At 33.4% G+C, this 10761-nt stretch overlaps 2 protein-coding genes across 4 annotated transcripts; one reads left to right on the top strand and one right to left on the bottom strand.

Annotated features, from left to right (window-relative positions):
- Positions 1-351: 351 nt before the first annotated feature.
- LOC123671016 (zinc finger Y-chromosomal protein 1-like) lies at positions 352-4623 on the top strand. 3 transcript variants are annotated; one of them, XM_045604653.1, is made up of 4 exons: positions 352-515; positions 2139-2306; positions 2364-3323; positions 3411-4623. In XM_045604653.1, the coding sequence occupies exons 1-4, from the start codon at positions 488-490 to the stop codon at positions 4088-4090; spliced, it is 1836 nt and encodes a 611-aa protein (XP_045460609.1). In that variant the 5' UTR covers positions 352-487; the 3' UTR covers positions 4091-4623. The 3 variants fall into 3 exon arrangements, with proteins under 3 accessions (XP_045460609.1, XP_045460608.1, XP_045460610.1); XM_045604654.1 differs by having other exon boundaries at positions 365-515; positions 2364-2546; positions 3090-4623; XM_045604652.1 differs by having other exon boundaries at positions 353-515; positions 2364-4623.
- Positions 4624-6374: 1751 nt separating this feature from the next.
- On the bottom strand, positions 6375-10373 carry LOC123682365. Its single transcript, XM_045620986.1, has 3 exons — positions 9506-10373; positions 9038-9341; positions 6375-8938 (listed from the first exon to the last, which is right to left on the bottom strand). Exons 1-3 carry the CDS (start codon positions 10371-10373, stop codon positions 6472-6474), a joined length of 3639 nt encoding a protein of 1212 aa, XP_045476942.1. The 3' UTR covers positions 6375-6471.
- Between the last annotated feature and the right edge of the window lie 388 nt (positions 10374-10761).

The raw sequence follows: 10761 nt of genomic DNA, 5'->3' as shown, positions 1-10761 counted from the left end.
GTTCTATCCGGCGCCAATATAATGGTACTAAATTCTGGATCAACCTGAATTTTCATACTCGAGGGAGAGAAAGATTTTACTGTCTGCCAGGTTGAAGGAACCGACGTACCGGTCTGCCTTCAGAAGTTTGAACATCTGAAACTTCAAAGAATAATATATATGAATTTCAAGTTTCTTCAAATAATTTTGAAAATTTTTTTTTTTATTTTGAAAATTTCCGCCACCACTTTACCATCACCGCGATAATCGTCTGCCGTTTCGTTTTTGAATAACTGTAAGGGTGTATTTTGACATATTAAATCGGCAACTTTCTTAAAATACTGTTTTAGTTGAACTACTTCAAATACCTGATTAATTTTTCGATTTGGCAACATAGCTGCCAATTTCATGTAGCAGATTTGAGGGTCTATTCTTTATGTGTACCCAGAAAAATATATGAATATTCACAACAGAAGAGTTAAGATCGAATTAGAAGAAATGGGACGAGATGATGATAGGATATCATTTGACTACGAGTGAGTATTTATCTCTGGTTTGTAAAACAAACGTTTAAAATATTTTAAGAGTGAGGAATTTGAATGAACACGACATTTTCCCTTTATGTAATATATGTATAACCATAGTTTAGTTCTTTATACAACATTGGCAAAATTAGGAGAACGGAAAAAACGGAAAAACGAAAAAAAAGTCAACACAGTTTGTAGTTCATTTTCTCTTGAACCCTTCAGTCGATTCTAGCAATTATTTGATTCCTCAGGAATATAATTGTTTGCCATCCTTAGCTACTTGTTTGTTATTATATAGAGAGGTGAACAAAAAAATGTAGAGTGCATTGTTGACAGACGGAAGTATTTACGAATATTTTTCTGTTTTTATTTATTGCAAAATCTTAATTTTGAAAGAAATTGAAGCACTTTATGTGGTTTCAGTACACTGAAAAAAATGTATTAATTTTATTGAAGAATGGCAATAATCAAATTGATTTCATTGATACCATGTTCTTTTTCATCAATATACCTAATGAAATTCCATTCTTCAACATATTATACCCTTATTCATTGATACGAATTACTTTGAAATTGACGTTGACTGTTCGTTGTTTCGAAGAAATATTAATTGGTTAGAAGAACTTTGTTCTTTAGATGTATAAAGTCGTACATTAACTACTTTGCACAACTACGATGAACAGTAATACATCATTGATACAAAGTACAACGGATCGCATAATGAACCTAACATTGTAATAAAGAAATATTTCATTGGTTTAATGGAAATTGTTCCTTGATTCAATGAGAACAATTCATCAATATGATGAATTATTTTTCATTGTATTAATGTTTCTGGTCTTAGGTTTTCTTAATTTTTTTTTGAAACATTCATTTCAGAACTCAAAACAGTGATATGTGAATTCATCAATACAATAAACTTTTTCATGGAATTTAAGTAAACTTTTTGTTCGGTGTCTCAATTGAAATCAAGAAAGGTACCATATGAAGTGTTGTAATTTCTCTCATAATTAAGATATCGCAAAAATAAATAAAAAGAAAAAAAATTCAGAAAAGATGAGCCAACATTTGAGTTTACGTAAATTTTTTCGTCTGTAAACGAATCACTTCGAATGAAACCTTATTTTTAATTTTTTTTGTTGATGACATCTGAATAGTTACGTTCTTAAAGAATCAAGCTACAATAATTCAAGAAAATAATTGCTAAAATCAGCCGAAGGATTCAAGGGAAAATGAACTACAAACTTCGTTGAGATTTTGTCTTTTCCCCCAATTTTGTCAATATGTGGGTACCTACTTATATACATTTTTAAAAGATATCATTTTTGAATAGTGATTCATTATTTTTTTATCTATATACAAAGTAGGTCAAAATTAATTTGAAATCAATAAGGGTTCACATCTTGATTTGGCACGATATTTATACTATTTTCTTGAATGGAACGATGGCAAAAATAATCCTTTTGAAATATTTCGGTCTCTTCAGATGCTATGTCACCCAAACATCAAATGTGATAATTTGCAGGTTACAGATTATATGAATCTGTCTTTCAATTAGAAAAAATGTTGAAATTGTGTTCTCTTCTAACATCCTAAAAATTTTATTGTTCGTGTTAACTCCTTCGATTCTAGTGACCAGTGACGTGCAGTATACTGACAATATAAATACTGAAGATATAAAAACTGAAGATATGAAAACTGAAGACATAAAGACTGAAGACGTTAAGGCTGAAAACATAGATGTTGTTGACCAGTTAATTGATGAGAATGGAATAAGACCGTCCAATGGATATGAATCAGGTGAAATGAAAGGAGATTATACTTTCAATGAGATTAATACTTTTGAATATGTTGCAGAAATTGAAGCCTTGAGCAGTGAACATAACTCATCTAATAAATATCAAATTAGGAATTATATGGATGCTGCTCCTTCGAATAAACAAGAACAAGAATGTCTAGTATGCGATTATACAAAAAATAACAAGACAAATTTAAAACGGCATTTTGATGAGGTTCATTTGAATGAACGAGAACATAAATGTGAGTTTTGTGAGTTTGCAGCTAACCAGAAGGGAAGCCTTGAAAATCATATAAAGGCTGTTCATTTGGATGACCGAGAACATAAATGTCACCTGTGCAACTATGCTTCAGCTTATAAACGGAGCATCAAAAGGCATATAGATGCAGTTCATTTCAAAAAACGAGAACATAAATGTGAGTTTTGTGAGTTTGCAGCTTACCAGAAGGGAAGCCTTGAAAATCATATAAAGGCTGTTCATTTGGATAAACGAGAACATATATGTCACCTATGCAACTTTACTTCAGCTCATAAAAAGAACATCAAACAGCATATAGATGCAGTTCATTTGAAAAAACGAGAACATGAATGTGAGTTTTGTGAGTATGCAGCTAACAAGAAGAAAAATCTTGAAATTCATATGAAGGCTGTTCATTTGGATAAACGAGAACATAGATGTCACATGTGCAACTTTGCTTCAGCTTATAAACAGAGCATCAAAAAGCATATAGATGCAGTTCATTTGAATAAACAAGAATATAAATGTGAGTTTTGTGAGTTTGCAGCTAACCAGAAGGGAAGCCTTGAAAATCATATAAAGGCTGTTCATTTGGATAAACGAGAACATGTATGTCACCTATGCAACTTTACTTCAGCTCATAAAAAGAACATCAAACAGCATATACTTGCAGTTCATTTGAAAAAACGAGAACATAAATGTGAGTTTTGTGAGTATGCAGCTAACCAGAAGGTAAATCTTAAAAATCATATGAAGGCTGTTCATTTGAAAAAACGAGAACATAGATGTCACCTATGCAACTTTACTTCAGCTCATAAAAAGAACATCAAACAGCATATAGATGCAGTTCATTTGAAAAAACGAGAACATAAATGTGAATTTTGTGAGTATGCAGCTAACCAGAAAAAAAATCTTGAAAATCATATGAAGGCTGTTCATTTGGATAAACAAGAACATAGATGTCACATATGTAACTTTACTTCAGCTCATAAAATGAACATCAAAAGGCATATAGATGCAGTTCATTTGAATAAACGAGAATATAAATGTGAGTTTTGTGACTTTGCAGCTAACCAGAAGGGAAGCCTTGAAAATCATATAAAAGCTGTTCATTTGGATAAACAAGAACATAGATGTCACATATGCAACTTTACTTCAGCTCATAAAATGAACATCAAAAGGCATATAGATGCAGTTCATTTGAATAAACGAGAATATAAATGTGAGTTTTGTGACTTTGCAGCTAACCAGAAGGGAAGCCTTGAAAATCATATAAAAGCTGTTCATTTGGATAAACAAGAACATAGATGTCACATATGCAACTTTACTTCAGCTCATAAAAAGAACATCAAAAGGCATATAGATGCAGTTCATTTGAATAAACGAGAATATAAATGTGAGTTTTGTGACTTTGCAGCTAACCAGAAGGGAAACCTTGAAAATCATATAAAGGCTGTTCATTTGGATAAACGAAAACATAGATGTCACATAAGCAACTTTACTTCAGCTCATGGAAAAAACATGAAAGAAGAGATGCAGTTCATTTGAAGAATGCAATTGAAAGGGAAGAGTCGATAAAGATATGAATGTTATTCGCTTCAATAAACGAGAAAATATGTGTTAACATTTTCAACTACTCATACTCATAATCATACTCATACTTGCTTACGAGTATGCTTCAGTTAAAAAAGAAACCTAAAAAAGCATATAAAAGCACTATTCATTCGAATGTAAAAAAACTTGAATATCACCTATACAAGTTCACTGTAGTTGGTAACAAAATTGTCATGTGGAAAATGAGGAACTACCTCCAGTACCTGATGATATTGACGATTCAGAATTGAATAATTTGATCGTGACGAAAAATGTACCTGATGTACCTCTTAACAATCCGAGTGTGAATATCAACGCTAGCAGAACAGAATTAATTAATAGTTATTTTATCAAATTAATTCATAATTCATATTCTTAAATGAACCTATTTTAAATATTGATTTTTATTTTAATTAAGTTGTGAACAACAATTTCTTCATAATTAATTCATAAGCAGTAATGTTCTTAAATAAACGATCTATTTTAAATATTGTCTTTTATTTTAATTAAGTTGATCAGGTGCCATCTCTGCCCCACCCAGTTTTACAGTCACAAAGACAAATCCAGGGTGGGACATCTTGGATTTGCTTCTGAGACTGCAAAACTGTTTGCACTGCTCCACTTTTATTTGAATTTTCTGTGCATTAATCATAACTTTCGCTTCTTTTTTTTTTGTAGAAAGAATTCCTTTATTATTTTTCTTCCTGTTTTTTATGAGATTGAGGAACTACCTCTAGTACCTGATGACATTGACGATTCAGAATTGAATAATTTGATTGTGACGGCAAATGTACTTGATGTATCTCTCAGCAATCAGAGTGTTAATATCAACACTTGTAGAACATATTGAATTAATAGTTACATTTTCAAATTAATTCATAAACAGTTATATTCTCGAATAAACGACCAATTTTAAATATTGATTTTTATTTTAATCAAGTTGAGAACAACTATTTTTGATCATTCCTTAATTTTGAACAGTCACTCTTTGAGAGGGATAAGGTCCAGAATAATTTGTTCGTGACGGCAAATGAACCTGATGTATACCTCTCAACAATCAGAGTGTGAATATCAATACGCACAGAACAGAATTAATTAATAGTTACTTTTTCAAATCAATTCATAAGCAAAATTCAAAAGAAATAATAAATAATTAACATAAAAAAATAGATTTCATATTAATCGAAACCATGTCAGTGCTTGTTAGTATTCTGTGTTAAGTATTCTATGAATAATCTGAATATTTGTCTGTCGGGGTAATATGTCAGTTAATTGAATTTTGAATGCAATACCGTAATAAAACAGCAGTAAATTGGGTTATTTTTCAAGGCAGTTTGTTTTATGATAGTGGGTGATAATTCTGGACTGAACCCTAAGGGTGACCTGGAAAAATAGTAGAAATGAAGCAAAATTTTAGAAAAGAGAATATAATCAGGTTGCATTATAGGGAGACAGTGGATGTATCCATTTGGTCCTCATAAAATGTGCATGAGTTGTTACATTTTGTACCAATAATTTCCCTAGAAAAATGCGGTGTTGAAATTAAATATATATTTTTGGCAATCTGTCATACAGTTGAATATATTATTCTTATTGAATATTAGGTAAAAGTGTAAGAGTAGCTATAGCTAAACTTTCGCCTGATAAAGAAGGTTATTATTATTATTATATTCTTAAGTAGGCCCTACACTATCAAGCGGCTTGATAAAATGCTTGAACCGATTGATGGGAGCTTCAAGCGTGCTTCAATCAACACTTCAATCTTTTGATCAAAACTCTCTTGTCAGTCGAAGCAGAGAAGTGGAACAGTGAGTTTTGCGATCGTGCTTTCGCTTTTTCGCGTTACAATGGTGTAGAATTCAGATTTGGCCTTCCTAATCACAACATTGGTTGCCGTGAAGCAGAAAAAGAAGGAAAAGAAGGCGGTCTGAGGAGTGGTACAAAATGAGAAACCGCTTCACTCATGAACATCTCCTAAATACATGTCATTGTAATACCAAAGCGAAGGTTCAGGGATGTCATCTGTAGATGTCCCTGACACTTTTTTAGCCTCGATGGCTTTATACTCCCGGTTAAAGTTAGTTCTGAGAATATTAATTTTTTGTTTCAATTGTTTCACGCTGAAATCCGGTTTTAACTTTCTCAATGGTCCCACGATTTTTTCAAATGCCACACTTTTTTATTTCTATTGAAATAATCTTTACTTTTTACTTTCCACAACTCCGGACAATAATAATAATAATAATAATAATAATGTTTATTTATTCCATAAAATTACACATAAAGAAGTAAAGATGGAACAAGTCAAAATACAAAAAACGTAACTATCTAATCAACTAAATTTTACAAAACTGTTTGAATTCATCAATATTGTAAGGCTCACAACTTAAAATTAAGACATATAAAGCTTTCCTGAATTTTATGTGACAAGAGAGATTTCTTATTTGTGAGGGCAATATGTTGAATAAGTTTACTGCCATACATTCAACACTTTTTTCCCTTAGCGTGGTCTTATGAACTGGTACATAGAAAGGGAACATTCTTCTTGTATTATTTAAATTTTTAAACGATTCAAAATAATGATTTTGTTTACTGAAAAAAATCAACAATCTATAAATGTACAAACCAGAGATGGTAAGTATATTATTGCTTCTGAAAAAACCCCTACAAGACTGTCTATAGCCTAAATTTAATATAGTTCTCAATGCCCGTTTTTGAATCACAAACAAATCACAAACATGAGAAGCATTACCCCAAAAGATTATCCCATATGATAGAATTGACTGGAAATTAGAAAAGTATACAAGTTTCAACAAATCAAAATCAACCTGATTTCTCAACATAAAAAGCATGTAACATACAGAATTTAGTCTTCCTCTAAGTTGTTCAATGTGAGGTCCCCACTTCAAGTGTTTATCTATTACAATTCCCAAAAAAACAATACTATCCTTGACCATGAGATTATTACCTGAAATATTTATAGACAATGGATGGTGCAGCTTAGATCTTTCACTATAAAAGAACATACATTGTGTCTTGTCGATGTTCAAGATGAGATTGTGGTTACGAAACCAGTCTCCCACCGACTTCAGTACATTATTGGAGTCTTCAATAGCTGTTGAAATAGTAGAGGATTTTAGCCTATAGTTGGTATCATCTGCAAACATCCCCATTGAGTGCCTTGCTGAAACTTTGGCCTTTGGTAGCCGATTGATGTAAACAATAAACAGGATCGGTCCAGGAATACTTCCCTGCGGTACGCCCATAGTAACCTCTCTCTCCTCCGACGTCAATACTTCACCATCCACCTCCATAGCAACCATTTGCTTCCTGGATGACAAGTAGCTCTCCATTAGTTTTAATTGATTATCTCTTATTCCACAATCTTCAAGAATTTCCAGCAATCTTCCGTGCTCCACACAATCGAATGCCTTGGAGAGATCTAAAAATAATCCCATAGGTACCTCACCTTGCTCCATGGTAACTAAAACTTCATTAATTAATTCATATATGGCAGTTTCAATATTTCTGTTCTTCACGAAACCATGCTGATGAATCGAAATGACATTAAATTTGTGGAAAAAATTCAGCAATCTGTTAGACAAAATTTTTTCGAAGATTTTAGAGAACGAAGACAAAATGCTAATAGGTCTATAGCTGTTTGGATCCTCAACAGGACCTTTCTTATATAAGGGTTTCACAATGGCAATTTTCAGCAGGTCAGGAAAAATGCCCTCTCTGAAAGAACGGTTGATAATAAAACATAGAGGGGAAAGAATAACCTCTACTGACAGTTTGAGAACTTTCATTGGTATCTCATCATAACCACATGATTGTTTACTTTTCAAAGATTTTACGGTTTTCAGAACTTCCTCGTGTGAAACGTCAAACATGTAAAAAGAATTACCAAGCCTATCCCGCTCCTCACTGGGAGATTTACTCAAGCCTTCGGTGAGTATAGATGGATAATCAATGAAAAAATTATTGAAATCATCTGGCATCAAATAAGAATTGTCATGACCACCAGATACTGCCGAAGACATCTTGCCTGTTGTGAGACTATTTATGACCCTCCAGGAAGCCTTTGACTTATTATCCGAGTTCCTTATGAAGCTGTTGAAGTAATCTTTCTTAGTTCTGGATAATAGAAGATCATATTGTTTCTTGGTGGATTTATATGTGGCATTGAATTCAGGTCTAGAAAAAGAAATTATGTAGAGCAAATCCAGCTGTTTCTTAATATTAATCAATTCAGGTGTTAGTTTGAAGTTTCTCCTTGCTGATGATACATTGATATTGACTTTAGGAAAACACTGTTCGAAAGTCCGAGAAAATCTTTCATGAAATATATTCCAAAGTTGACCGGGATCTACCTGATTAGTGAAAATATCATCCCATTTCAACAAAGACAATTCTTCCAGGAAAAGCTTGGTGGACTCATCATTAATAATTCTTCTCTTGACTGTTCTGTCTTTTTGTTTATGATTAAATGCAGTGGTGAACTTCAGTGCTGAGTGATCGGAAATATGGTACTCGATCACACTCGTTTGTCCTGCAAGGGGAGTAATAATATTGTCCAAACAGGTGCCTGAAACAGGGCGTGTCGGCTGAAAATTTTTAAATTTCAGGTTGAAACTTTCCAGGAGAGATATAAATTCTTGGACGTCAGGGGAGCTCGAGAGGATGTCTAAATTAAAATCTCCAACTAAAATTAGTTCAGCCTTTTCCAGAGTACATCTTTCTAAAATTGTTCTCAGTTTTTCCAAAAATTGATCCACATTAGCTAAGGGCTGAGAATTAGGCCTATAAATACATACAATCAATATTTTGTGATTTTCCAGGGAAATTTGAGCAGCAGAACACTCAATGACATTTGATATACTAAGCAAATTATAGTCCAACCTTTCAGTACAGTTTAGCTCTTCTCTACTGTAGATTGCAGACCCTCCATGACTCCCTTTCGAGCGGCAATAACTTGAAACCAGTTTATAGCTGACCATTTTACACATCTGAAGTTCATCTCTACACTTCCAGTGTTCTGTGATAGCAATTATATCAGCATTTTCTTCTTGAGCCATCAACTGTAGTGAATTCAAAGCTGTACCTAGGGACCGGACATTCTGGAGGATAAGGTTAAAGTTTTTTGTTGACTCAGATTTCTTGAATTTACGGATAGGAATTACGTTTTCTGGGTTACTCTGTTCTTCTGGAAAAAATTTCTGTCGAAAGAAAACTCTCTCAAAATTACACCTCGAGGCCAAAATGTCTCACAAAATACTCTTTTGTATGCCTCATCACTGGGTAAACCAATACTAAACGCAGAGTTTTGTCCAAGAGTATTAAGTTTTTTTACTGTAATAAGTTCATTACCTTCGATGTTTTTCAAGAAAGAATGTACATCCTGTTCAGAAATGTTTTTTCCTGCGATTTTTCCAACATACATCCATCGTCTACGGATTGCTCCTTTTATTGCATTATCTGTGCTATCCATATTCGTTCCATAACAAACTTTCTTATTAGTTCTTGATTGGCGATTCCCTTTTTTCTTTTCAACTGTAATCCATTCTCCCTTATCATCTAATTCCTTTATACTAGAGCTTGATGCAGACTCATTTACATTTGAAACGTTCTTTTTGACATTTATTCCATATTCGACATTAACGGGCTTGTTTACAATTATTTCCGGACCTTCGAATGACATTTGTGGTCGGAGAGCATGCGCCTTAATGGAATTTTCCTTCACCACAGAACTGTATGCGTTCGCGAACGATGCGTCGACAGTGGCGGGTACAGTTATTTTATCTTGAGATCTGTTATTCTGTGCTTGAGATGTTGTGTTTACAGATTTTTTTGCTGGAGTTTTACCAGTTTTTATTTGATTTTCAAGGCTGGATATTTTGTCTTTCAAAAGATTGTTATTATCAATCAAAATTATATTCTTACTTTTGATTTCTTCTAATAAGGACTTCAAATAACCAATTTCGATATGCAATATCTTATTCTCCGTCCTAGCAGAGATTTCCTCATTCCCTTCCTCACTTGTTACATGCTGACAGGTGGTGGTTTTCCTGCTTGCTGCTTTAATTAAGCAAGAGGGGTGAAAAATATCATCGCACTTTATGCATTTCACATATTCACCCACTTTGCGATTGCAGTAATTGCAAATTTTATCTGTATTTTCCGCTGAAATACTTGGACTCGCTGCGCGATCATATGGCACATCTTCACACGTTGACATTCTGAATACGAATGACAATCACGATATAAATCAATCAACAAACTAATAAACTCCCGCTCCGAGTTTTCTGGATTGGTTTGGAAGTGAGACGCGGTTAGGGATGTTGACGCCATGGTTTCCAAAGAGTAACTGACTCAATGCTTGACGAAAATTGCCCTACACTATCAAGCCGCTTGATCAACCGCTTGAGTCATTCAAATTTTCTATCAATCACCGTCAATGCTTGCTTCAAGCGTCAAATGGGCTTCTACACTATCAATCACGCTTGATACAATCAATTTGCTCAAGCATGTGATCAAGCCGCTTGATAGTGTAGGGCCTCCTTAAGACCATCTAAAATCTGCTGGAACCGGTAACAGAGCGCACATAGTTTTCGATTTGCTCCGTT

This window comes from Harmonia axyridis, chromosome 1 (assembly GCF_914767665.1).
Source record: "Harmonia axyridis chromosome 1, icHarAxyr1.1, whole genome shotgun sequence".
Lineage (NCBI taxonomy): Eukaryota > Metazoa > Arthropoda > Insecta > Coleoptera > Coccinellidae > Harmonia > Harmonia axyridis.
The sequence above is the reverse complement of the archived record's forward strand: the minus strand, read 5'-3'. Positions and strand labels throughout refer to the sequence as shown.

Excerpts from the sequence above, each read along its gene's own strand:
- LOC123671016 (XM_045604652.1), top strand. The coding sequence starts at position 488 with ATGATGATAGGATATCATTTGACTACGA. Across the intron at positions 516-2,138 it reads AGGATATCATTTGACTACGA|TGACCAGTGACGTGCAGTAT; the intron begins GTGAGTATTTAT and ends CTTCGATTCTAG. Across the intron at positions 2,307-2,363 it reads GTCCAATGGATATGAATCAG|AAATTGAAGCCTTGAGCAGT; the intron begins GTGAAATGAAAG and ends AATATGTTGCAG.
- LOC123682365 (XM_045620986.1), bottom strand. The coding sequence starts at position 10,373 with ATGTCAACGTGTGAAGATGTGCCATATGATCGCGCAGCGAGTCCAAGT. Across the intron at positions 9,342-9,505 it reads TTTCTTGAAAAACATCGAAG|AAGAACAGAGTAACCCAGAA; the intron begins GTAATGAACTTA and ends AATTTTTTCCAG. Across the intron at positions 8,939-9,037 it reads GAGCTAAACTGTACTGAAAG|GCCTAATTCTCAGCCCTTAG; the intron begins GTTGGACTATAA and ends ATGTATTTATAG.